Here is a 26,709-nt window from a genome sequence, read left to right as displayed (position 1 = left end):
TCTCAAATTGTCTCTATCCATCCTGGATAGGACAGGAGGAAGGGGACCTGGCAACTGGTCTACCTTGGCCCACTCTGTACCTAGTTTTTGGTTTCTGGCAGTAGGAAGACAAATGGCTCATTTGGCAGTGTGTGGTGAGGGCAGGCCAATGGCCAAGATTCCCAGGAAATAAGTCATGGAGTTAAAACCTGCCTGGCAGCACCCCTTCAGTATGGCTGGTTGGCTTGCCTGGGAAACTGGGGAATGCCAGCCGAGACTTGTTATGATGCATTAAATGTATCCTCGTTTGGCTCTCACTGACTTGGAGATGAATAAAATATGAAGCCAAAGAGGCTCCAAACCTTTCAAGGGGTCCCTGTCCATTCTCTAACTGCAGCCGGCCTAGGTCAAGTATGTTGTCATGCGCATGCGAGGATGTATACCACAGAGAGACTGCCTAGAACCACTCTACACAAATCAGGGAGGAGACAGCATGTGCTGAGGCTGACCGGAGATGATGGGAATACTACAGGAGGATGAGCTCACGGGGCACAGAGTGGAAAAAGGCATCCTGAACAAATGGAACAAATAGATGGGTATTCTCCCCAAATTCAATTAAGCATTGAGGGGTGGAATTTTAAAGCTATCAAGCTACGCTAAATAAAATACATGTGGGGAAAAGTTTGAGGGAGGTTGGTGAGAGCCCAGCAAGACACGCGAGGCCTGGAAGAGCTAGTGGGAGGAGAGCAGTGTTTTTCCACTAGCGAGACCTCAAAATGTCCCCATGGCTGGGGGCCCATCAAGGCCTGGGGGTGAGGGGGCAGGGAAGGACGTAAAAGCATGGGAAAAGTTCCAAAAACTAACCATGGGCTTTGGGCTATCCCTGGGTGGGGGTGCCCAGAAAGGCCCACAAAATGTTGCGTTAAAGACATCAAGATCTTGCTTCCTTTCAGCCATCTTAGGGACACTGCGCTACTTTAGTTTCGCAATATGGGCCCTGAGAGTACAGAAGTTCATAAAATTAAAAAAGAAAACATTCTGCTTAAGATGTGTGTAGAAATCCTTTTCTATGACTCCAGAGAGACGTCTGTTTGCCTCAAAATTTTGCTCTGAGGATTCTAGAATGTAAAAACAGACTTGAGAGAAAGACAATAAATTTTAACTAGCCGTGATCTTAGGTTAATGGAATCTTAAGATCACAGACTTAGAGCTGAAAGGGAACCGGGACGCAATCTAGTCCAAGTCTTTCATTCTACACATGAAGAAACTGAGGCCCAGGAAAATCAACTGGCTTGTCCAAGGTCAGCCAAGTAGAAAGTAGAACAAATGAGATTTGAACTCAGGTTCCTTGGCTCCAAATCTAGTGCTCTTTCCACTAACCTCAGCTTTAGAAACATTGAGGCTAGTAGAGGATTGTAAATGGCAAACCTTCCAGAAAAGAAGGAACGGGAAGAAGAGATTTCTCTTTGGTAGCCTTTTTATTTTCTAATAATCTCTCCTAAAAATAAATTAATTAATTAATTTAAAAAAAATAATTTCTAGGGTTGGACAAGATTACTAACGATTTAGCATTTGCCCATTCTCCCTCACATTCTTGTGGCCTCCCCCAGGCCCTGCTCTGTGCCTTGGGCTGGAAAGTCCCTTAAGAATTCATCCTTTCCTGCTGGGTACATCTCTGAGTCTAGCCCATCACTGACTGGGAGGGCCCCATGGCATGTGAGTCTCTTTTCTACTTGGCTGAGTCACTGCACACGCATGGTCCTTATTCAAGTGGTCCCCAGTTGGTCACAGGGGACCTATCAAAGCATACGAAAAAAAAAATAAAAAAAAAAGAAGTAGGGGGCAGCTAGGTGGTGCAGTGGATAGAGCACTGGCCCTGGAGTCAGGAGTACCTGAGTTCAAATCTGGCCTCAGACACTTAACACTTACTAGCTGTGTGACCCTGGGCAAGTCACTTAACCCCAATTGCCTCACTAAAAAAAAAAAAAAAATTAAAAAAAAAAAGCATACGAAAACTTTACTAACTCAATCACAAATCCATAGGTTTTTCTATGGTTTGAAAAGTTGTTCTCCCAAACAGTTTGGGGCTTCCCAGGGGGGAAAAAAGAAACATTTAGGAACAGCACAAAATCTGGATCAGTGATTTCCAAGTTTGCTCTTTAAAGTCAATAATAATCTTTCCTATTAAATTTTATTTCCTAGCTCCTTTTACCTTCTTTGTGCCATCTGGTAGCCTTGATTTCATCCATTCATCCATCCACTCACCCATCCATCCATCCATCCATCCATCCATCCATCCATCCATCCATCCATCCATCCACCCACCCACCCACCCATCCATCCATCCATCCCTTTGCTCCCAAACATATACTGATCACCAACTTATGGGGTTGAATTCTATATGCAGGATTTTAGGGGTAAATGATATATGATCCTGCAAGGAAAAGAATCAGAATGTCAGAGCTCAGGAAGTAAGGAAATTTAGAAAGCATCCAATCTAACTCCCTCATTTTACAGGTGAAGAAACTGTTACATAGAGGTTAAATGATGACAAGGGTCACACGCTTTTCTTTTGTTTCTTGAGGACTTACAGATTCCTTCAAATGCAAAGAACAAACATTCTTCCCAAAGACCGTGGGCAACATATAGGGAAGTAAAATCCCTTCCAGACTGGTTGCATCTTATCAGAGAAAAGCAGACAAGCACTAGCAAGCTGGCCCTTAAAGTAGGAACAGTAGTACCAAATGGTCCCTCACGGCTCACTCTGAGGGAGGCCAGATTGGAGGCCTCGGTCATTCTTCTTCATTTGCTAGAAGTTCTTCTGTTCTAACAGGGCTCTAGACTCCAGAGTAACCTCTGCTGCTGGATAAGGCTGGTAAGTGTTTACATTTGAGGAAGAGCTTGGTGGAGCAGAAAGGACTGGTTTGGAAGTCCAAAGCTCTGGGTTTGCATCGGGGCCTCTGCTATTTCCTACCTGTGAGCCTGGGCACGCCGTGTAAGTTCTCAGAGACTTATTCTTCTCACTAGCAAAGTGAAGAGAATACCACTTGCTCTACCTACCTTATAGCAAAATAATAATAATAATAATAATTAATATTAATATTATTGAGGAAAGGATTTCTAAAGTCAAGAGCTGGGAAGCTCTTGACAGCAGGGATTGCTTTGGTTTTGGACCCAGTACAGTGCTTTGTACTCATGATGTGCTAAATAAATACCAATAGGGATTGAGGGTTGAAGGAAAGGATTTATCCTCCTTCCTTTCCCCTTTTACCACCACACTTCCAAAGACCCCACACTGGATGGGCTCTGAGAGAAAGAGGCAAGTAGATCCTGAGGCCAGGATCTCATAAAACAGTAGGAACTTTAACTCCACAGATTCAGGGATGTCCCAAGTGGCAGCAGCTGAGGAAGAAGGGGAGTTCTGGTGGTTAATGGGCTTCCTGACATGGGTGCTGCCAAATGGGAAAAATGAACAAACAAAAAACACCCAGGACTCAGAATGGGCCCATCAATGGCAAAGCTGGGAAGAGGTCAGGAGCTGAGCCAACCTTCTGTCACCAGCTCAAAACTGGTGGTGTTTGCCAGGAGGTCTGAGGGCCTCAGGAAAGAAGGTATTCTAGGAGTATCAGGAATCAGGGAACACAGCTGAGGAAGCATTACTTTTTACAAAGAGACCTGTAAGAGCAGGCATCCCTGCCCTCGAGAAAAGTCTGAATTATAGTCAGTTTCAAACGGAATACCGTTTCCTCTCTTTCAAGGTTACTGTAACTAGCTGCTAACAAAGTACCGCCAAGTAGAGGCCCTTTCTGGATCGACTTAATGAATGGATGAAAATAATCTGTGATGACTACATTGATTTTGTTACATGCAAATAGCTGGTCCCAATGTATTTGAAAATAGCTCAGAGTTTAAATAAGCCACCTGAAATCCTGGTGACTATTCTTTTAATAAGCAAACCTTTCCTTCCTAGAACTTTAACTTCTGCCCAGCCTAGATCAGACAATCCTGGATTCTGAACTAGGGGAGGAAGTGTGTGTGGGGGTGTCCCAATTAATAATATTTTGCTGTTCAGAACTTAAAATATGACAGAGCATGCTTTTTTGCAAAAGAAAAAGCCACTAGAAGAATCAAGGCCCAGTGTAATAGAGGAGAACTCCCTCAGCTTTAGAGAGACTAGTTACTTAGTAAGAGCTGTACACCAACTAGCAGTCAGGTGAAGAAGCTAGTAGGACTAGAGGGCTGCAAAGCAAAAAGCAACATGGACACTTTAAGAATTAGGCTTTTTGATATAAGCAGTGAGAGAAAAAAAATTTTAAAGTTGTTATAAAAAAGAAGTTAGGGGCAGCTAGGTGGCGCTGGATTCAGGAGTACGTGAGTTCAAATCCGGCCTCAGACATTTGACACTTAACTAGCTGTGTGACCCTGGGCAAGTCGCTTAACCCCCATTGTCCCACGCAAAAAACAACAACAAATAAACAAAAAAAGAAATTAGAAGTTAGTTAAGCAGTTAAATGAAAGAACTGAAGCCTAGAGAGAGAAGGTACTTAATTTGTGCCTCGGTATTTGTGTTTCTTTAAGTCTAGTTCCATAATATATTTCTTTCTTAAAGTCTGTGAGAGTGAGCAATTATTCTATTGTTATTTTAATAAATAGTTTTATTTTTAACGGAAAAAAGCAATGTTGAAAGTAAAGTATGCTAAATTCTCTAAGACACAACTAGCCAGACTTGGAGGAAGCCAGTTGTAACACACTGTCAAGCTAGTATTCATAATATAGGTAGAGTGTGTAGGAGGAATCAACCAGCCTCTTTAAATTTGCACTTAAAAATCTGATATGACGACTAATGTTATACCAGTAGAGCCACTAACATCATGGAAAGCCATGCTTCAAAGTACAGTACAAAGACACTCTATCATTCATTCTCTCTTTTTTTTTTTTAGTGAGGAAATTGGGGTTAAGTGACTTGCCCAGGGTCACACAGATAGTAAGTGTTAAGTGTCTGAGGCTGGATTTGAACTCAGGTACTCTTGACTCCAGGGCCAGTGCTCTATCCACCATGCCACCTAGTTGCCCACATTTTTTCATTTTTCATCAATTATTTATTATTATGCACCTAAGAGGCACTGTGCTAGGCACTGAAAGATTATGACTGGTGGATAAGATTAACATGCACCCTTTGGGCTATCTATTCCTGAATGCAGGTCTTGACCAAGCTTTGAAGAACCCATGCTAGATGAGTTATATAAATGTCAGCTATATGTGAATCCACGTAATAATGAGCAACATTATAATGGGGATATCTGTAGATTAAGGGCTACAAGGACAAAAAACAAATGGAGCTTAGGGTAGTGACTATATCCTTCATTGATACCATCATAAATAGTGTATCAATCCTGATTACTATACAAATTTCCGTGCCAATGATGTCCTAACTGGTAAGGCATTAAAGGAATCTATTTATCTCTGGCCATTAAGTGCTGTCAGAGTCAATCAACCACTTGAGAATACTGCCTTGTCCATTTGTCCTTCAGGCCATCTCAAGAGGTTGTCCTGAGCTTGGGGGTAGGGAAGTGGCTGCTATCAGAAGAAAAGCTTGTAAAGAAAGCTTGCTCTGCTTGCCAGCATGGGATACCAAGATTTTTCCTGACTTGCCCAAATGGTCCTGGATGCTTTGCTACCTTCAGCATGTGAGGGTGTACATGAGGCACTTCCTTAAGAAGGCACTGCATCCAGGGAGGGGTAGCACTGGGCTCTTACATCAGGATGAAGGCAGAGCTGCTGAGCTAATATAACAGTCTGGAGTCTGTGCAAATGCAGAGAGATTGTTAACGATTGTTAACGGTCAGGAAGAAAACAGATTGATGTTATAGCACTCAACCTAACTCACCATGCTGTAAATGTTGGGCCATTTTATTATTATTTTTTTTAAAGACAGACAGCAAACATGATCAATTCTATCCAAACTGAGTCACAATGGGGGGAAAGATGGAGAGAGAGAAAGTGACATCATTCTGCTCACCTATAAGCCAAAGAATGGTTTCATCGCGTTGCGTAGGGGGACAGCAGACTCTTGATTTCTCCCTTTTTTTTCTATTTTGTGGACTGTATTAAGGCTATGATGATTTGATTGCATCTCATAGCTGTCTGGCAGATGGAACACTGCCAGTCTCTCTCAAAAAAATTCAACATGACTCATTGGTGCCCAACAATTCCTCTACCACACACGACTGAACCCACTGGCATCAGGGTAAGGTGCTCTGAGAAGCTGCTGGGGTGGGTGGTAAGAAGAGCAGAAGAGCTGACCTTACAAAGGATGATGCTAGTGGTTGTTCTAAGCCTAGGAATTCTCAATCTGAGGTCCATAAACTTGCTTTACAAAATATTTTGAGGACTGTATTTCAATGTGATTGAGGTTGGTTTGGTTTGGGGGGGTTTTGGGTTGTTATTGTTGGTAATCCTTGTGATCTTAGGCATCACCTAGGAAAACCAAGAGGGGCCTTGTGTCTGTACCACTAGTCCAGCCCCAGGAAGCAGAGTCCCTTTAGAACTAGATCTGGGGGACTGTCAAACTGGTGGGCAGCTAGGAAGATGAAGGGATGTACAACCAGAGTAAGTAGCAACCTATAGTTACTTTGTGGAAATAGTCACATCTTCCTCTCCTCTAAATGTGCACGTGAGTTCATGAGTGTGTGAGGGTTGTTAGAGGATTGGCACAGAATGCTAGAGCTGGAAGGGACCTTAAAGGTTACTTAGTCCAACACCCTCATTTTGTGGGGGAGGAAGTAGAGGAAACTGAGGTCTGGAGAGGTTAAATGACTTGCCCAGGGTCACACAGAGAGAAAGCAGCCAAGTCAGCATTTGAACCCATCCTTTCCTCTGCTAGTATTAGTTTTTTAGTATTGGCAGAGCTTAGATCAGAGCAGTCATCAACCCCAGAAACAAGGAGAAGCAGCACCCTTAAGCAGACTGTCAGAGGGGTGTTAATCCCCTTCCTGACTATCTTGCATAGCCCTGTGAGCTATGGCTGATGATGCATGGCCTGGGTCTCAAGTGCCAGCTCAGCTTCTGTCTCTTGAAGTCAGGGCCTTGGGAGCTACAGGAGAAACTTGGATTCCCAAGGCCTTCATCTTGGCTCAGGGGTCCTGTCCCTCTTTGAAGCTGCCAATGGGACGGCCTTCCTGATCGGATTTTTATGTCAGTTGTTCCAGGTGGGAGGGGCAGCCTCCTGAGGAGCAGCCCCATCTTGGAGGGCTCTGTGTTGACAACTTCCAAAAAGGGACAGCAAGCAGCATTTTAACTGGGGGTTGGGAGTTAGGATGGGAGGTGGGGTGAAGGAGGAGTCTGAAAAACCACCGGCTGATCAGTTGTGCATCACTGCCGAATGCAGACCCCCCAGCCTGCTTTCAGTTGATACCTGTTCCTGATCCCACGACATCCCGGCTTGGAGATTCAGCCATGGCATCCGCCAGCCGCTCCCTGAGGCCCTCTTCTGTGTGCTCCATGGAGGACATGTGGCGGAGGCCGAAGCCTTCAGGCCAACTTCCGCATACTTCCAGTAAGGTCACGCTCCGATCAAAGGTACCTGCAGCACAGAGAGGGTAATCTTGCACTGAGTACAGACGCACACAGAGGAGACCTCTTCTTCACTTGCCTTCCAACCCCTTACCCAGAGGCCTCTGGCTCTATTACAATTACGATGTGAAAATTAATGAAAAATCAGAACACATCAATGTGGCACTTTCCTCACAACACTCCTGCCAGTATTATCGCCATTTTACAGATGAGGAAACTGAGGCTGAGAGATGCAGTGATTTGCCTGGGGTCACATAGTTAGCATGGGCCAGATATAGGACTTTAACTCAGGTTTTCCTAATGTCACATCACAAGATGGTGGTCACAGATCCAGAGAGCACTGGAGATGGAAGGCAGCTTTGGCATCATCCAATCCTACATATATATATATATATATATATATATATATATATATATATATATATATATATATATATATGTATACACACACACACATATATACATACACACACACACATACATACATATATATTTTTTAGTGAGGCAATTGGGGTTAAGTGACTTGCCCAGGGTCACACAGCTAGTAAGTGTTAAGTGTCTGAGGCCGGATTTGAACTCAGGTACTCCTGACTCCAGGGCCAGTGCTCTATCCACTGCGCCACCTAACTGCCCCCTACGTCTATATTTTGCAGACAGGAAAACTGAGGCCCAAAGTGGGTTAATAACTTGCCCAGCATCACAAAGAGAGTTAATGGAAGAGCTAGGAGCAGGAGCCAGGTCTTCTGACTCCCAGGCCAATGTCCTTTCCATGTCTCCTGGCTGCCTCCAACCCTAGCAGGAATGTGTGGTCAGGGGGCCAGTTCCTGGCAGCTTCATACACCTATGCTTTATACAACTGTTGACACTCTGCTGGAGACACCAGAGATGGAGATGGGTGATAGCATCTTCAGCCAGGCCCCTCAGCATCACTGCTTAACGTGAAGCTGGTCCCATGTTCTAGAGAGTACATGGTGTTCTGCTGAATGCAAAGATTAGATTTTTGCATCCAAGAACACTTCAAAGTACAAATTAAAATTATTTCGACTTTATTATACAGCAAGTCTTCTGTGAAGGCTTATTTCAAACCATTCTCCCTTGGAATGAGATTACGGTCATGCTCTGTTGCTTTAAGCACATACCATGTCCCCTGCCATTAGGTAACCAAATCCACTGCATTGACTGGGCCTGGTTCCTGCCAGTCCAAGGAAGGTTAAAAAAAAAAAGCAGCAAATGCCAATGTTTCCCAAAGTTAAAAGTACACGAGACACGTCCTCTGTATCAGCTCCTCGCTTCTCCCCTTTGATCAGCCTTCAGAAACTATCTCCCCTCAGCACAGGGGGCTGTGCAGCTTCAATGCACACCCTCTGCCAATGACAGGTGGTAATAGAGAGGGTGCGAGCCAGAGCCCCCGGCAGGCGGCCCTGCCTCTGATAATGGCCAAAGTACTGAGGTGATAACCGTTAGTAAACACTCTAGGCAGCCAGCGGCTCCATACATCAGCAAAGAGGGCTAGATAATCCTGAACTTTGGTGGCTGGGACAAAGGCCTCTGGCTACTTGGCCTGCCAGGATTTATACCAGCAGCAAGGGTCACTGTGAGCTCCTGAATTTCATCAGCAAAGGCACCCCTTTGATTTATCTCTTTTCTAACATTGGGGCAGATTCCTGGCACTGAAGGGACAAGCAACAACTACAAATGGAGGACATGAGGGGAGGCCCCTCTGAGATGAACACCTAAGGCCTTTGCTAGAATCCAGTGCCTTGAGAACCAGCCTGCCCATCTGGGGGCTGGGGTATGAAAGGATATGAAGGGGCTCCCCTCCCTTCCATCAACCTTCTTGTCCAAAGAGACCAACGTACACTTGAGTGGCAATGACACATTAGGTGTTGTTTCTTTAGGCCAAATTGTGCACTCCTCGGGTGACATGGGTCATGCTACCTTAGCATGCCACAGGCTTCCCCTTGTGTGTGTACCGTAGGACAGAAAACACAGGGCGGACACATAATTACCCTCCCTGGAGTCAAATTCCAAGGCTCCAAAGGTTCAAGGATATATAATAGTTAAAGCCATAGGTTCAATTCTTGGTCTTGCTATTTACTTGTATAATTTTGGATGAGTAACTTCATCTTTTTTTCTCTCCATTTATGAAATGGGGATAAAGTGGCCCCTATTTCTCTATAGTTCCCATAGATACATGGTGGATAGGGGAAGGAAAGGGGTATGTTTGTTAAATGTGGTTCCTTTTTGGAGGTTCTTTCCTTCTAGAAAGTCAGTGTGATAAAATACAAAAAACACTGATGAGAGGCCAAAAGAGCTTGGCTCCGAAGGCCTTGCTCTGTCATTTGTGAATTCTGTGGGTCTTAGTTTCCTCATCTGTAAAATGAGGATTATAATTTGGGTCCTACTCATCTCATGAGGCTGTCATGAGAATTCTGTAAGTTAATGTCATGTGGACGTGCTATGAAAATGATAAAATGAGAAGTCTGGCAGAAATTAGCTTTAGACTAACACCTCATACCATATACCACAATAAGTTTCAAATGACTGATATATGACCTAAAAATAAAAGGTCATATCACAAACAAATTGGGGGGAAGGAGATACTTTTTAATAACCATGTATAAGTGAAGAGTTCTTGATAAAAAAGGGAATAGAGATGAACATAAAAGATAAAGGGTAATATGTAATAGAAATATCTATTAAATAAAACTGAAAAACTTCTTTAAAAGTGAGATGTAGCTAAATACAAAGAGAAACTGTTAATTTACTGTGGGAAAAAAATCCTTGGAGTAAATTTTTCTGATAAATATCTTATATCAAAGATACATAGGAAATTTATACAAATATATAGTAATATAGTATGAAAATATAAAACCAGAAATGTTTATTGGTAGACTAGAGCAGTTCCCCAATAGCTAAATGGTCAAAGTACATGAAAAGACAATTTTCAAAGGAAGAAATTTAAGCTACTAACTCTATAAAAATACTCCAAATAAATAAGAGAAATGAAAATTAAAGTACCTCCCAGTTTCTGTCCCACACCTGAAAAAGTAGCAAAGATGACAAAGAAGAAAATGGAAATTTTTGAAGGGTTTGTGGGAGGACAGGTACTGTTGGTAGAGTTGTCAATTGGTTTAACCATTCTGGAAAGTAGTTTGGTACTATACTCCCAAAGTAACTAAACCATGCATTCCCTTTGATCTAATGATAACAGTACTAACTATACACACCAAAAGAGGTCAAAGACAGGGGAAAAGGATCCCTCTGTAAAAAAAATGTTTACAGAAGCTCTTTTTGTTATAGCAAAGAGCAGGAACAAAGTGGATACCCATTAATTAGGGAGTAGCCAAATAAATGATAGGAAATAAGTGTAATAGAATACTACTGAATCCTAAGAAGGGATGATGGATTCAGAGAAATCTGGAAGGATTTGTATGAACAGATGCAGAGTGAAGTAAGCAGGGGCAGAAGACAATTTGTATGATCAATAATGTAAAGAAAAAATGTTAAATAAATTTGATCAATGTAATGACCACTCATGCCTTCAGAAGGATGAAGCTTCCCACCTCTTGGTGAGAAGTGATCATTTTAGAGGTACAGAACTAGACATAGATGTTCAGACTTGTCAAAAAGTTGGTTTGTTTTGCTTGAGTATATTTATTTGTCACAAGGGAGGCCTAAATGGCAGGAGGGAGGGGAATTGTTGGGTAGTGACAGTGATAGAAAAAAGAAGCAATGAAACATTAAAAAAATGCAACAAAGAGAACAGAATAAAGTTCAGTGGGGGCAGTTTTGTTACTAATACACCAAGTTTAATAGAAATTTTAAAAAACAACAAATAAACTTCCTAACAAGTTCACAGTTTCAAACACAATCCTCCTTTTCTTTGCAGATAGAAGTGTTCATGTTTGTATGTTTAAGTTAATAATAATAATTTAAAAACCCAATAAGATTCCATGTAGGGATTGGTCCTTCTAGCCTATCACTCCAGATTCAGAAAGGCCATTAGTAGCTGCTTTGTCTCTTTGGCCTAAAAATTCTTCCTATGACACCCATGCATTCTTGTTTTCCAGGGAGACGAGCAATCCTAATGGAAAACAGGAAGCTCCCCTTCCCCATGCACTCCTCCAAGGATGAGCTCATAGTGGCTGAGGCCCCAGGAGTGACACACTCAGCTCAACCCAGGCAACGCTCAGTTTGTTTTACATGGGTAAAGGGATGAGGAGTATCTGCACCACTGCTAGAGCATACAGCAAGTCCCACATGTAGGATTCACTCCCAAAAGATGACAGAGTATGCAGCCAGAGACCTCACTGGAGACTCAGGGCTTCCAGCGTAAACAAAGAACAACTGTTATTTGTCAATTCATTAAGTATAGCACTTTCAAGTCTGGAAAGCACTTTCTAGACAAGATCTTATTGGAGCTTCACAATAAAACCTGTGAGCTAGATGGGGGAAAGGAAAGGCAACGAGCATTTATATAGTACTGGGTATTGTACTGAGCACTTTACAAATATCATTTCTATTTGATCCATACAACCACCTTCTGGGGTGTGTGCTATTATTAGCTCCAATTTTATAGATGAGGAAACTGAGGCAAGTAAAGGTTAAATGATTTGTCCAAGGTCACACAGTCAGTGAGTGTCTAAGGTTGGATTTGAACTCGGGTCTTCCTGACTCCAGGCCCAGTGCATACTACTATTACTACTACTATTATTATTATTTTACAGATGAGGGCATTGGAACTCAGAGAGGTCCACAGGATCACAAATTTAGAGTTTTAAGGGACATTAGAGTTCATCAGGTCCAACCCCCTCATTTTACAAAGGAGGAAACTGAGGCCCAGAGAGGTTAAGTGACTTGTCCAAAGTCATATAGGCAGTAAGTGGTAGAGGTAGGATTTGAATTTAGGTTTTCCCGACTTCAAGTCCAGTGCTCTAGCCACTACACCACAAATTAGTACACCTTATACTAATTTCATAAAGACTCTCGTTAACTATAAAATCAACTAATCTCTGGGCTCCCTGCAAATACATGATCATACCTTCTGACATATACAACAACACTTTAAGGTTTTGTTTTTTGTTTTTTGGTTTTTTTTTAGTGAGGCAATTGGGGTTAAGTGACTTGCCCAGGGTCACACAGTTAGTAAGTGTTAAGTGTCTGAGGCTGGATTTGAACTCAGGTACTCCTGACTCCAGGGCCAGTGCTCTATTCATTGCACCACCTAGCTGCCCCACTTTAAGGTTTAAAAAAATGCTGTCTTCAAATCAGTTTGCAAGGAGGTACTATGAATAAAATTATTCCCGTTTCACAGATGAAGAACTTGGGACTCAGAGGTAATATACCTTGCCCAGAGCCATACAACCAGGACTTTCATTAGGGAAGAGAGTAAAAGAAGTCCTCTGGAAGACAATCAGCAGCTGGAAGTCATTACTGATGATAAGGAACCAGGACCAGGAGAGTCAGGAGTGGGCTGGGGCTAAGGGACACCTATATTCACTGGGGTCTGACAGCAGAGTGGGATCAGAAAGCTGGGCACATAGATAAAAAATATGGGCCTGTACCAGGGCAGGCCAACAGCAAAGCAGGTACAGTGCCTAACACATAGTAGGCCATCAGTGAATGTCTGTAAATTATAGAGCAGGTGGGGGATCTGCATGGTCAGTACAGCACAAGAAATGGATTCTTGCAGAGAGCTGGAAAAGCCAGGCAGCCAGAAGGTGAGATGGAGTCCAGAGTCCAAGGGAGGTGGTGGTAAAGACTAGAGAACTCTGTTGACATTAAAGAGGCAAGACAACAAGGAGAGAGGCATGAACCAGGGATGGTTGACTTGCCCTTGTTTGCAGGCTTTAAAGTACAATGGACTTGCATTCAAGGGGCCTACTTTTGAATCCTAGCTCTGACACCTAATAGCTGTGTGCCCCATGGCAAGTATTTCACCTTTCTGAGCCTCAGTTTCCTCATTTATTCAATGGGATGATAACACTTGCATTACCTACCTCATAGGACTGTTGTGAGGGAATGTTCATCTTGGGTCTTTAGCACTACAGAAGTAACAGTAAATAAACATAGAAATAATACCAAGTAGCTGAGTCTCTTAATTCAGGTATTCTAATTTCTGGCCCTATGATCTTTCCACTCTCATGATAGGCATGATGCTTCTTTCTCTGAAGGTATCGGATTAGAAGCTCACCCCTTCACTCCCAACATTCCAGATGGCAGATATTTCCTATAAATTTAGTTGAAGTGGATATGGTTTCTAAATGAAATGTTCTGTAGACTCTTGTTGTTTTTTGGCCAGGCAATGGGGGTTAAGTGACTTGCCCAGGGTCACACAGCTAATGTGTCAAGTGTCTGAGGTTGGGTTTGAACTCAGGTCCTCCTGAATCCAGGGCAGGTGTTCTATCCACTGCACCACCTAGCTGCTCCCTCTGTAGACTCTTGAGAGTATGTCTGAATAAATGATTGATGATATGGCATTCTTAGGTCCTGAGCAGGTAGGAAACGATACAGTCCCTACACTGTGACTTCTGTATTGCTCCTTGCAGGGGCTGCTTGGCCAGTAAAAACAAGAAGGATGCCGCTTCTGCAGATAATAACAATAGCTAACATTTACATAGTGCTTAAAGCACTTTGCATGTTATCTCATTTGATCCCCACAACAACTCTATGAGGCAGGTGCTATTACCTCCATTTTTATAGATAAGAAACTTGAGGTAGAAAGAGGCTAAGGAACTTGCCCAGGGTCACACAGCTAGTAAGTGTCTGAGACTGGATTTGAACTCAGGTCTTCCTCACTCAGGACCCAGCTGCTCTACCCACTTTGTCTCCTAGGATAACTCATGGCTTAGATTCCTTCCTCAGATCAAAAAAAAACCAGGAGGGTGGGGTAAGGACCTATTTGCACAAAACATAGTTATAGCAGCTCTTTTTGTGGTGGCAAAGAATTGGAAATTGAGGGGATGCCCATCAATTGGGGAATGACTGAAAAAGTTGTGGTATATGAATGTCATAGAATACTATTGTGCTACAAGAAATGATGAGCAGGATGATTTCAGAAAAACCTGGAAAGACTTACATGAATTGATACAAAGCGAAGTAAGCAAAACCAGAAGAACATCATACACAGTAACAGCAACATTGTATGATGAACTACTATGAATGACTTAGCTCTTTTCAGCAATACAATGATCCAAGACAATTCCAGAGGACTTGTGATGAAAAATGCCATGTACACCCTGAGAAAGAACAGATGGTGTCTGAATGCAGATTGAAGCATACTATCTTTCACTTTATTTTTGCGTGTTTTTTTCCTTTTGTTCTGTATCTTCTTCCACAACATGACTAATATGGAAATATGTTTTGCATGATTGCATATATATAACATATTAAATTGCTTACTGTTTCAAGGAGGAGGGAGAGAGAAATATAAAACTCAAAAAAATTTTAAATGAATATTAAAAATTGTTTTTACATGTAATTAGGAAAAATATTATTTTAAAAAAGATTCCTTCCTGAGAAGAACTGCATACAATACTCTGGATGTAATCAGAGCAGGGTAGAACACAAAAGACCCATAGTCTCTCTTGTCCTGGATATTAATTATGTCTAAGACTACATGACATCCTCTGGTTGTCACATTATAGCCTTGATTCATATTGTGCTCATGATCCATCAATCCTTCCCACTCCTGCCCCCAGAGCCTTTTCACATGAACTGGTGTCTAGATTTCCTCTATTTCAAATGTGTGAAACAGATTGTTTTGTACCTGAGAGCAGCCATTGACAATGATCATCTCTATGTAATGTACTTTTTTTTTTTTTTGGCAGGGCCATGGGAGTTAAGTGACTTGCCCAGGGTCACACAGCTAGTAAGTGTTAAGTGTCTGAGGCCAGATTTGAACTCAGGTACTCCTGACTCCAGGGCCGGTGCTCTATCCACTGCACCATCTAGCTGCCCTGTAATGTACTCTTAGGAGATGCCACCCACCATTCTAGCCTGAGTGAGGAGGCTGGGAAACAATCTTGTATTCTATATGCCACAAGGACTCTTTTAGAAATGGCTTTGCAGTGTTGGTGTCTCAGTGAAGAAGTCCTTAAATTCAGACAATATACATTGGAGCTCTACCAATTGGAGAAGTCATGTCTGTCTCTTCTAGCCCATTTCCAAAAGATTTGTCACTTTTATCTCTTCTCTAGTCCCTAGTCAACTGAGTCCAACAGCTTGGGAACAATTCTTTGTAGGTAGTGCAGTGGATAGAGAGGTGGGTCTGGAGTTAGGAAGACTAGTCTTCCTGAGTTCAAATTTGACCTCAAACACTTCCTAGCTGTGTGATCTTGAGTAAGTCACTTAACCCTGTTTGCCTCCACTTCCTCATCTGTAAAATGGGCTAGAGAAGGAAATGGCAAATCACTTCATTATCTTTGCCAAGAAAACCTCAGAAGAGCTTGAAAATAGTCAAACATGATGGAAAAAATGACTAAACAACAACGACCACCTGGAAAATGACTAAACAAAGACACCCTAGAACGTGTGTGTGTGGGGTCGGGGTAGGGGAAGGGAAAGAACAAAAGAGGCAGTACAGATAGGGTGGGTAGAGCACTGGATATGGAGTCAGGAGAACGTGAATTAAAATCTTAAGTCACTTACTAGCTGGGCAGGTCACTTAACCACTCTGTGCCTCATTTTTCTCATCTGCAAAATGGGAGTTTTGGACTCAGTGGCCTTTGAGGTCTCTTCCAGATGTAAATCTATGATCCTGTCTATGATCTCTTCTCTTTTAATGCCAGTCCTGTTCTGGGTTCAGGGTGGTAAGGAGGGGGAAGAGAATATTTAACCGGCTTGGCTCTTGAGATAAGTCACAGAAATGATGATAAAGTCAGTGTTTTTTGATGTCTTGCCAAAGGATGCTTGCCTACATGCCCTGGCAAAGGGTGAGGATATAGTTCGTTCTGCCCACTCCAACAACAGCACCAGTAGAGAGAAAGCCATCAAGCAAAGGAAGAGTCTTAGGATTTAGAGCAAATAAATGTCTCCCAATGGTTGCAAGGTGGGCAGAGCAAATATAAGGCTGGCAATGAAAATGCTGCAGATTAGAAGCCAAAAAAGCTTGGGATGGGAGTGGGGTTAAAATAAACTTTGGGTTCTTGGAAAGGCAGCTTTGACATAGTAGGAAGTGATTATTTTGGAGTCAGGAGACCCAGCTTCTACTTCTGCTTGTGATGCTTAGCATCATGACCTTGGACAAGTCACTTTCTCTGAGCCTAGGTTTCCACATCTGTAAAATGGGAATAACATTACCTACTTACTTCACAGGGTCATGGCAGAAAATACCTAGCAAAACTCAGCTCTAGAAATGTATTTGTTGGAAAGTGATATGAATTTATATCAAGCCTCCCCCTTCTCCTCTGTACTGGAAGACACATACTTCTGTGGTAATACATTTCCTGAAGTGACAGCTATCATTTGACCAGGACAGAAAAACTCCATCATCATCATCACTAGCCCTTGAGTGCTTCTAAGGAAGAAGTGTCAAGTTTGGGGAAGACAACTCCCTCTTGCCCGTGAAGGACTACGTGGAAGCCTTCTTTCTTGTCCTTGCTTTCCTCTACCCCTCTGCCTATCTCCACTTCTACTTATTCTCCAAAATCTAGGTTGAATCCCATTTCTTCTATGAAGATTTCTTAACCACTTGAGTCTATGGGGAACACTTACTCTACTCAATTCCTATAGCACTTCTATATAACACTTCTCTATTACTTCTGATATAACATATACAGATGTTTAGTATTCATTATATATATATAATTTTTTTTTTTTAGTGAGGCAATTGGGGTTAAGTGACTTGCCCAGGGTCACACAGCTAGTAAGTGTTAAGTGTCTGAGGCCGGATTTGAACTCAGGGACTCCTGACTCCAGGGCCGGTGCTTTATCCACTTCGCCACCTAGCCACCCCATATTCATTATATTTTGATGTATGTCTTATTTCCTCAATCTTGGTGAGGGTGGTACCATATCATACTTATATTTGTGCCTAGTATAGTGTACCGCACATAAGTGTTCAGCACTTAAGAAATGCATCAGTGTTGCCAACCCAGGGGCTAAGCTTAATTTTCTAAAAGAATACCTTTTTGGTGAAAACCAGAGATAGGTATGTGGGGCATGAGACACAAGATAGAGAGTGTTACCTAAAAGAAAAGGAGAGATGAGGGAATGATGTGAAGTCAGAAGGAGCAGAGAGCCAATGTCACTCAGGGAACTGAGGATGACCAAATTATCTGTGTTGGGCTGCACAGGGAATCTGAAGAGAAGCCAGGACATGCCTCCAGATCTTCAAGATAGGCCATTGCTTAACATCTTAAGTTGGGCTTTCTGGGTCCCCCAGGAAGAATGGGCCTGGTTATTAAGTTTCATCTTTGCATTACAACTATGACATCTGGTGAGCTGACCACCCCACTGGGTAAGGATTCTCTGTCTTTTGCATGCTATTATCAGTGGGGTAGGGGTGGGGGAGGGGGCAGGGGAAGAGAGACACAGAGAGAGACAGAGAGAGAAGAGAGACAGAGACACAGAGAGAGAGACAGAGACAGAGAGATAGAGAGAGACACAGAGACAGTGAGAGACAGAGAGAAGAGAGATAGACAGAGAGAGACAGAGAGGGATGGGGTTCTTTAGATTGATGACAATCCTTGCTCTCTACAAGATCCGATGAGCCAGCTACCTCTCTGCCTTTCTCATATTGTGTGTGGTGTGGGGGGGCGGGGGGGGGGGGGGGGGGGGGAAGGATTGGGGCTCTGCTCATATCTCTCACAGCTAAGGAGGCCAGGGCCCAAATTGCTACCTGATAGGAAAGCATCTTCTTTTCAAGGTCCAGGAGTGCCCCTGGAGTTAATGAAGCTATTTAGTCTGACACTAATTATTCTGGCCCTGACAGAGGGCTCTGCATTCAAATCAGAACTTCTGCATTCACAAAACCTCCCTCCCTCCCATCCAAAGTGGGCCTTCGTCAAACCTTAAGGTTGACTCTGGGGACCATAGAGACACACCTGTGGCAGGGGTTTGGTTGGGGAGGAGGGGCTAACTGATTGACTCTGGGTTTTCCCACTAAATAGAAACAGGTTAGATGCGTCAGGATCGGTCTGGCACTTCTTCTTTCCTAGTCCTTTCAGGCAGTGCTTAAGGTGACTACTCCCTCAGTTTCACCCTGGGTATTTGCCACCCTTGTGTTGGCACATTTGTCCTAGTTGCCCCTGTATCCATCTGACCAATGGCTGGAGCTGGGCCTGGGGGCAGCCAGACAAATGGGGTCTGATGGAGTTAGTGCCTGAACTGCTGGGAGGATGGGAGTGGGGAGATGAGGCATTTAGCAGGATCATGGAATCATGGAAGTATGTGGAGTGGGGCAAGGAGCACCAATGGGCTGTGCATAGGTCTTTGACTGAATGGCTCCATGTGGTGAACATGTTGGACAATCCCAAGCCAAGGAATGCAGCCCAGTGAGAATTCATAGTGGCTTCAAAGCAGCCTTTCTGGTTCTGTGATACATTCAGATTATAGCCTTTATGGGCTAAAACGTAGGATTGCAAAACAGATGACCTGGGTTCTAACTTCATGTCGACTCTTGACTCTGCTTTGTGACCTTCGGGTTCTGTCATGGAACCTCTCTGGATCTCAGTTTACCTGTATGCAACACTAGGAACAACGAATAATTAATCTTGGAGTTTCCAATGGACACAGATGACTCCCACGTAATTAACAATACTGAGGGGGGATTAAGAATTTCCCGAAGAGCCAAGGGATCACCCAGTATACCATTAGGGCTTCTGTGTAGTACTTCCTGAAAAACTCTAACATTTCAGTAGTAGGGCCCCCATCAGTTAAGGCACCAGGAAGAGGGCTATATGGGAGAAAAGAAGGCTTGTACTTTTCCTAATTAAAGACAGAAAGGGGGCAGCTAGGTGGCGCAGTGGATAGAGCACTGCCCTGGAGTCAGGAGTACCTGAGTTCAAATCCGGCCTCAGACACTTAACACTTACTAGCTGTGTGACCCTGGGCAAGTCACTTAACCCCAATTGCCTCACTTTAAAAAAAAAAAAAGAGAGTGAAAGACAGAAAGGGTCATACCAGGGCTACCCATCATTCCTCTAGAGCAAAGCTTCTTAAACTATGGTCTAGAACCCTATATGGTTGGAGTAACTGAGTGTGGGGGTCGAGAAGAATTTGGCAACAGTAAAACCTATTTCATATACCTATATGCCTGGGTCGAGATAAAATTTTGGGGGCAAAAAAGGGTCAAGAGTAGATAAAATTTAAGAAGCCTTGCTCTAGAGTAGTGAGCCCTAATAGTGAAGAAGTGCCTGGGAAACCTTGAGGTCAGAAGACATGACTCCTGATTCGAGTAAGAGGATGTCCTGCATGGTACTCCAGGCTGGGGCTCAGGGTCCTCATTAAGTTACTTGGCATTTTTACTGAATTTCTTTAGCTGAGGCTTTTCTGGGGCTGATTCTGGGGGCCTTCCCTTTCCTTGAGGAGACTGACAGGAAGCCTGGGAGGCCCAGTGGGAATAAGCCCTGGAGAAGCTCAGCCTGTACCCTCCTTTCCCCGACCCTCCAGTCTGGGGGGAAGGAATCGCAGCTGCCATAGGGGGTGGGGGCTCTAGGAATTCTGGATCTTCTGCATTTTCTAGCAACTCCCCTTGGTGACCCAGGGGTTTTTCCTGCCTGGCACATTTCAGGGATTGGTTTCTGATTCAGTCAAAGGTGGACAGAGCCTCCTGCTACCTGACCTAGGCTTGACTTTTCCCCTCGCGGCCACACTTGGCTGCACGCGATGTTGATTCTCCCCTGTGTACATATGACATATTTCTTCCTAATTCATATCTGGAATGTGCACTGACTTGTGCATGAAAAACAGCAGCAGAAGTTCCACCTCTGTACAGATTTCATAAATCGGCAGGGAGGCACTCGGGAGAGATTTCACAAAGCACGCACCTTGGAAAGCAGCTTCCTGACCAGTTAATTTCTTCCCCCCCCCTCCCCCCGCCCCAATCATCTTGGCTAACTGGGGCAAGGATCCCTAGGGGCCCATCCTAACAGAGTGGATAGTGAGTGTCAGATCTTGTAACTACATCATCATGACATCATCAAGCCATCAGTCTGTCTGTGCATTCAATGACTGGGACACTGCAGGTCTTAGTATAGGAGACTTCAAAGGGACCCTACCTCTGGCCAGATGCTGAAGTGCTTCCATGAACAAGTCTGTCCAAATTGGTCTGACACTAGAGGCCTAGAGACCCTTTCCTCCTCTATCAGTAAGCCTGGCATAGATGTGATTTTGGCTTTTCTACACACTTAAACAGGACTGGAAGTATTCCTTACAAGATACTGGGCAATGAAAACAACTCCTCCAGGGGGCTCTGATATCTTTCCCATTGATGATGGGTAAAGAATGGCCAACAAGTATGGTAGGAAAGCCCAGTATCCTATGACGCTTTAGTATAGAGATGGCCACTGAAACTCAACAAATAGAAATGAGGAAAGCCCTAGGAATGATGATAATCTTAATAGTAAGACAAATACTAACAATAACAACAAAAGTGGCAATAATAATTCTTAATATATACCATGGAAAGAGAGACTGAAGGCTTTGAAGCCTGAGTCTAGAGATCACACTGAACCAAAGGAAGATGGAGATACCTACAAATACATTGGTTTCTCCTCCAGATAAGGCACCTTGAACATAAAGATATAAGGAAGGTTTTGGCTGAATATGCTAAGAGACTTATTGGCACTCTGAAATCAAAGCTGGATGGTAAGAATACATTTAAAGCAATTAGTAGCTAGGCATTGATCTTAAGGTATACTTTCAGAATTGTAAAATGGACTGAAAAAGATTTGGAAACCCCATACAATATTAGCAAAATATAAAGTCCATCACCATAAGCAGTTACAGAAAGATGAACAGTTCCATGAAAAAAAAGCTGAAGGGGACTGACAGACATTTTTTCCCCCCGTTGGGGCAATGAGGGTTAAATGACTTGCCCAGGGTCACACAGCTAGTAAGTGTCAAATATCTGAGGTCAGATTTGAACTCAGGTCCTCCTGAATCGAGGGCCAGTGCTTTATCCACTGCACCACCTAGTGCCCCCCTGACAGATATTCTTAAAGAAGATGACAGACATATCAATAACCTACTGAAATATTTATGGAATAAGCAGATATCACTTCACTGAGGAATAGAAAAGGCTAGCAATAGGTGCATGGTTGTGTATTTGCCAAATGTAACTGAAAGTGATTTTTACTTCCAGATAGAGCCTATAAAGTTAAGATTCAAGAGTAGCCTAACAAATCTAGCAAGACATAGTGTCTAGAATTATAAATCAGGAGGATGCCATCTTTGACTGACAAGCAATTCCCCATAATTCAAGTTGTTGTTCAGTCTTTTCAGCTGTGTTTAACTCTTTGTTACCTCATTTGGGATTTTCTTGGCAAAGGTGATAAAGTGGGTTTGCCTTTTCCTTTGTCAGCTCATTTTACAGATGAGGAGACAAAGGCAAACAGGGTTAAATTACTTGCCCAGGGTCACAGAACTAATTGATTCAGGGGCTTCCTACTCCCATGCCCACACTCTGTGCACTATGGTGCCACTTAACTAATCCTATCTGGTGTCTTGTCTCAAATTACTTTAAGCAGAGACCTCAAAATATCTTGGGGGAACTCAAGCAATTAACTGTATTAGAACTGAACCATTGTAACAGAACAAAACTGGTGCCCACAATCACCAGGACATAACACAAATATCTGTATAACTACAAATATTTTAAATATATGTCTCTTCCCCAATACTTGTAATTACCAAGCTACATGTTATAAAAAACCTTTCAAGTTATAGAGACCTGGTCAAGGAAACCAAAAGCATTTGGGGATAGGATGAGGTGCGTATCATCCCTGTTGCCCTGGTCTGTTATAGAAGTTGTATAGAAAAATGTACAGGAGGATGCTTTTAGTAAGCCAACAAAAGATAAGCTTATATCTTGATACTTTCATTCAAATGCAAAAAGTGCTAATTTTATCTACTTGTGCAAAAGTACTTAGAACATGGAATCTAAAGGAATAAGAACAGGAGAGCTACTTGTCCTTGGGCCATTTGCATCTAAGCTTCATCAGAAAAGAAGACAATGATAAAAACAAAACAAAAAAAAGAAAGAAAGAAAGAAAGAAAGAAAGAAAGAAAGAAAGAAAGAAAGAAAGAAAGAAAGAAAGAAAAGAGGGCGATGAGATAACAACAGTTTATATAGCACTTTAAAGCTTGGGGAAAAAAAAGAAGAATGCATTTTCCCCTCATCTTTGCATCTCAGCATCTTTAGCTTCTGTTATCACCTCCTCATCCTCTCCAGTTGCTGGTGTCCTGTCTCAAATGACTTTGTATTTGGTTTGTACATATATTGTATTTATTTGTGTTCATCTTGTACTCGGTCCCCCCCTAACCTCTCCCTCCTTTTAAATGTAAGCTTCTTGAAGGAAAGTATTGTTTCGCTATTATCTTTGAATCCTGAGGGCCAAAGTGCAGTACCTGGCAGATACTAGGAGTTTAATAAGATTTGCTGAATGAATAAATGAAAAAGCCTCACTACTACCTGTCAAGGTGGGTATCTGCATATATTATTGTCCCCATTTTACAGATAAGGAAACTAGGCTTCAGAGAGGGTAAACAACTTGCCACTGGTTATATACTGAAGTGTTTGAAGCAGGCTTTGAACAGCTTCTTCTCCATTTCCCACATCAACACTTTGGTCCATCCTGTTATGTTGCCTAAAAGGTATCATTCATTTGTCCAATGCCCAGTTTTATAGAGGGATGCTCTAGTATTTGGGGGGGAAACAAACAACAACAAAATAACCCTGTATTTTTATTTAAAAATAGATCCCGGCAGCTAGATGGCGCAGTGGATAGAGCACCGCCCTGGATTCAGGAGTACCTGAGTTCAAATCTGGCCTCAGATATTTGACACTTACTTATTGTGTGACCCTGGGCAAGTCACTTAACCCCAATTGCCTCACAAAAACAAAAACAAAAACAAACAAAAAAATAGATCCCAATTAAATAAAACCTAAGGTTCTCAAGCCAAAATATTCTGAAGTCTGACACCTGGAGCCTAGGAGAAACTCTGCTTTCATTAATCAGAGGAGATGTTTCTAAAGCCATCAGATTGATCACAGTTGAATTTCAGATGCGAAACCCAATATACCATATATACAAACACCCCGTGACTGTTCTATAGATTATTTTTGATCCTTTGTCCCCTTCTTGTGCATCTTGTACTTCCTCAGTGAGCTGAGCGATTGATCACGGTTGAATATCAGATGTGAAACCCAATATACCATATATACAAACATCCAATGACTGTTCTATGGATTATTTTTGATCCTTTTTGTTCCCACTTCTTGTGGCATCTCCACTTCCTCAGTGAGCTGAACGGGTTTCCTGTTTCCCCCTGTGGTTTGACCCAAAGGAGCTCCAACCTGGCCAGCTCTGGATTGCCTTAGGTGAGGATGGCGAAGGCCTTTGGACAAGAGAGACCTGTGGTCAGACTGGTTTGGGCTGCTGTGTGGGGCTCTCCAGCCAGGATTTCACCTTTACCCCAGCTTTAGTGGCTGGGGGAGAGATGCAGGTCACACTAAAGAGTTGAAGACAGCCGCCCATCTCTCCATTCTGATATTGCTGAGGGCAATGAGCCAGATCTCGAATACTCCCTGCTGGTTTCTCATCTTGCCTTCTTATCCAGCTACCCTGAAAGTTGAAAATCTAACAGGAGGTTTGGATGCTGAATCCAGGGAACTGGACTGATTTCAATGGAGGAGATGCAAGAGAAGGGTCACAAACCTCAAATGAAAATTAAGCTCTACTACAAACATGAAAACTATACCACAATAAGGATAATGGGGTCAGCAGATCAAGACTAGGACAGGATCTTGTCCCAGCCTGTGGCTCTCCCACATAACCATTACTCAAATAAGCATTGGTTAAGTACAAACTAGCTTCCAGGTGCTGGGAATACAATAATTAAACTGAGTATGCCCTCAACAAGCTTATATTCTACTGGAAGAGAGTGGGAAACAAAAAGTACACAGAAAAACAAATGCAAAATATAAGTGAAGTAAATTCAAAGAAATGATGGGGAGGGGTGATGGTCATGACCAGTGGGGAGCTGGGGTGGGGGGCAGAGTAGGTCTTATGTGGGAAGTGGCACTTGAGCTGACTCTACAAAGGTATTATTAGAGTAAAAGGAATTAAGAGTTCCAGGAGGAAGAGGTAAGAAGGGATAGTGTTCCAGACACAGGAGATGGTTTGTACAAAAGCAAGGAGGCATTAGATGGGATATCAAGGAAGGTTAGATGTGCTGAATGATGGATACATGATGAGACGTCATATGAAATATATCTGGAAAGATAGGTTGAAGCCAGACTGTGGAGGGTTTTAAAGGTCAAAGAGAGAACTTTCCTTTTTGTCCTAGGGACAACGGAGGTCCCTAAGATGAGTGCTGAGTTCAGATCCAAGCTTCCCTTCTTCTTTGGACTCAAGTATCGCCCAACATTCTAGGGAACGAGCTAGCTTGTGTTCAGGTCCACACTCAATGTACCTTCTGCAGGATTCCACATCAAATTGTTATCAGAGGATAAGGAGGAGAAATGGCTTCCCTGCCCTTCCTTCTTTCGCAAGGGTGTAAGGCTCCAAATCTTTTTTTTTTTTTTAACACGGGGCAATGAGGTTAAGTGACTTGCCCAGGGTCACCACAGCTAGTAAGTGTCAAGTGTCCAAGGCTGCATTTGAACTCAGGTCCTCCTGAATCCAGGCCGGTGCTTTATCCACTGCACCACCTAGCTACCGTCCAGGCTCCCAAATCTTAAGGTCAAGTTTGGATGTAGAGAGCTTATGGTATCTGGGCTGCAGCCTGGTTCAGAGGATAAGGAGATGGGGAGTCCTAATCTCACTTCTTGCCTATTATTTGAACAGAAACTTTACTTACTACTGTCTGCCTTGGTCCAATGCTGAGATGATGACCTATATGCCAATGAGAAGATACTGACTTTCCTCACTGGGCTTAGAGATCATTACTCCATATAGATATACCAAAGTTCTCCTAGCAAAGAAGTGTTTTAAAATGGCCTAAGGAAAATCCTTCCCTCCTACCCTTGAAGATCTTACTGTCAAGATCATATCCATTTAGAGAGTTCTGATAGTCAAGGATTTAACTGAGTTTGGGTGAAATTGTAACCAGAATGAGTGCTATGGTTTGGGCGAATGTTGTAGTGGACAAAATACTTTGACCAGGAAGACCTGGGCTCAAATTCCACTCCAGACACCTAACTAGCTATGTGACCTTGGGCAGGTCACTTGACTGAATTGTGCCTCGGTTTCTTCCTCTGTAAAATGAGAGGTTTGGATTCCATGTTCTCTAAAGTTCCTTTCAGGACTAAAGCTATGATCCTACGCTATGTGCTCAGGTTCCTCATTGCCCATGCCCTTGATGACCTTCCAGATGGTTTTCCTGGGACAGTGACTCAGTGTATCACTTCAGTCATGGTGAGGCATAGAGTTGACTTCAAACTCAAGCCAAATTTGTACCTGGAAACCACAGTCTGCTAGCTTCTTATGTCCAAATAGTTCCAAAACAGTCACTCGACTGGTCAATGGTTCAGACCCAAGCATGAAAGGCAATCATGGATCATTGGATCACAGCTGGAAAGAACCTCAGAGGTCATGCAGGCCAATCACCTCATCTGAGGCCCAGAGAGTTTAAGTGATTTGTCCTAAGTCACTTGAGTCAAGCAAATAGCCAAGGAGGGATCCAAATCCGGGCTCTGGGGAAAGGTGAAGAAGAGCACCCACATTCTAGGAACACACCTAGTGTTAGGAACCTGGCTTCATTAAACTGATGTTTAACTGGAGTGTGGCTCTGTTGCCTTTTGCTCCCCCTCCCCTCTTTAATGAGTCCAAGACCTCAAACAGCCCCCAGCTGTCAGCCCTCCACCTCTGCAGAGTTCAGGAGCTCTGTGTTAAGTGTTAACAGTTCCGGGGCTGAAGTTAACACTCCATTAAAACAAATGAGGAGAACTTCACACCTCCTGCTCCTAGGCTCCACTCAGTGACTCCAACC

The 26,709-nt window shown here is 43.1% G+C and overlaps 1 protein-coding gene across 1 annotated transcript in view; it reads right to left on the bottom strand.

Annotated features, from left to right (window-relative positions):
• Positions 1-26,709, bottom strand: part of BCAS3 (BCAS3 microtubule associated cell migration factor) — a 789,343-nt gene that overhangs the window by 16,445 nt on the left and 746,189 nt on the right. Inside the window, exon 25 of the mRNA XM_044003231.1 lies at positions 7,394-7,561. Within this exon, the coding sequence (XP_043859166.1) occupies positions 7,394-7,561 (168 nt within the window). The remainder of the gene's footprint in view (positions 1-7,393; positions 7,562-26,709) is intronic.

The sequence above is a fragment of the Dromiciops gliroides genome, chromosome 4, assembly GCF_019393635.1.
Source record: "Dromiciops gliroides isolate mDroGli1 chromosome 4, mDroGli1.pri, whole genome shotgun sequence".
Taxonomy (NCBI): Eukaryota; Metazoa; Chordata; class Mammalia; order Microbiotheria; family Microbiotheriidae; genus Dromiciops; species Dromiciops gliroides.
This window is presented reverse-complemented; position numbering and strand designations above follow the sequence as displayed.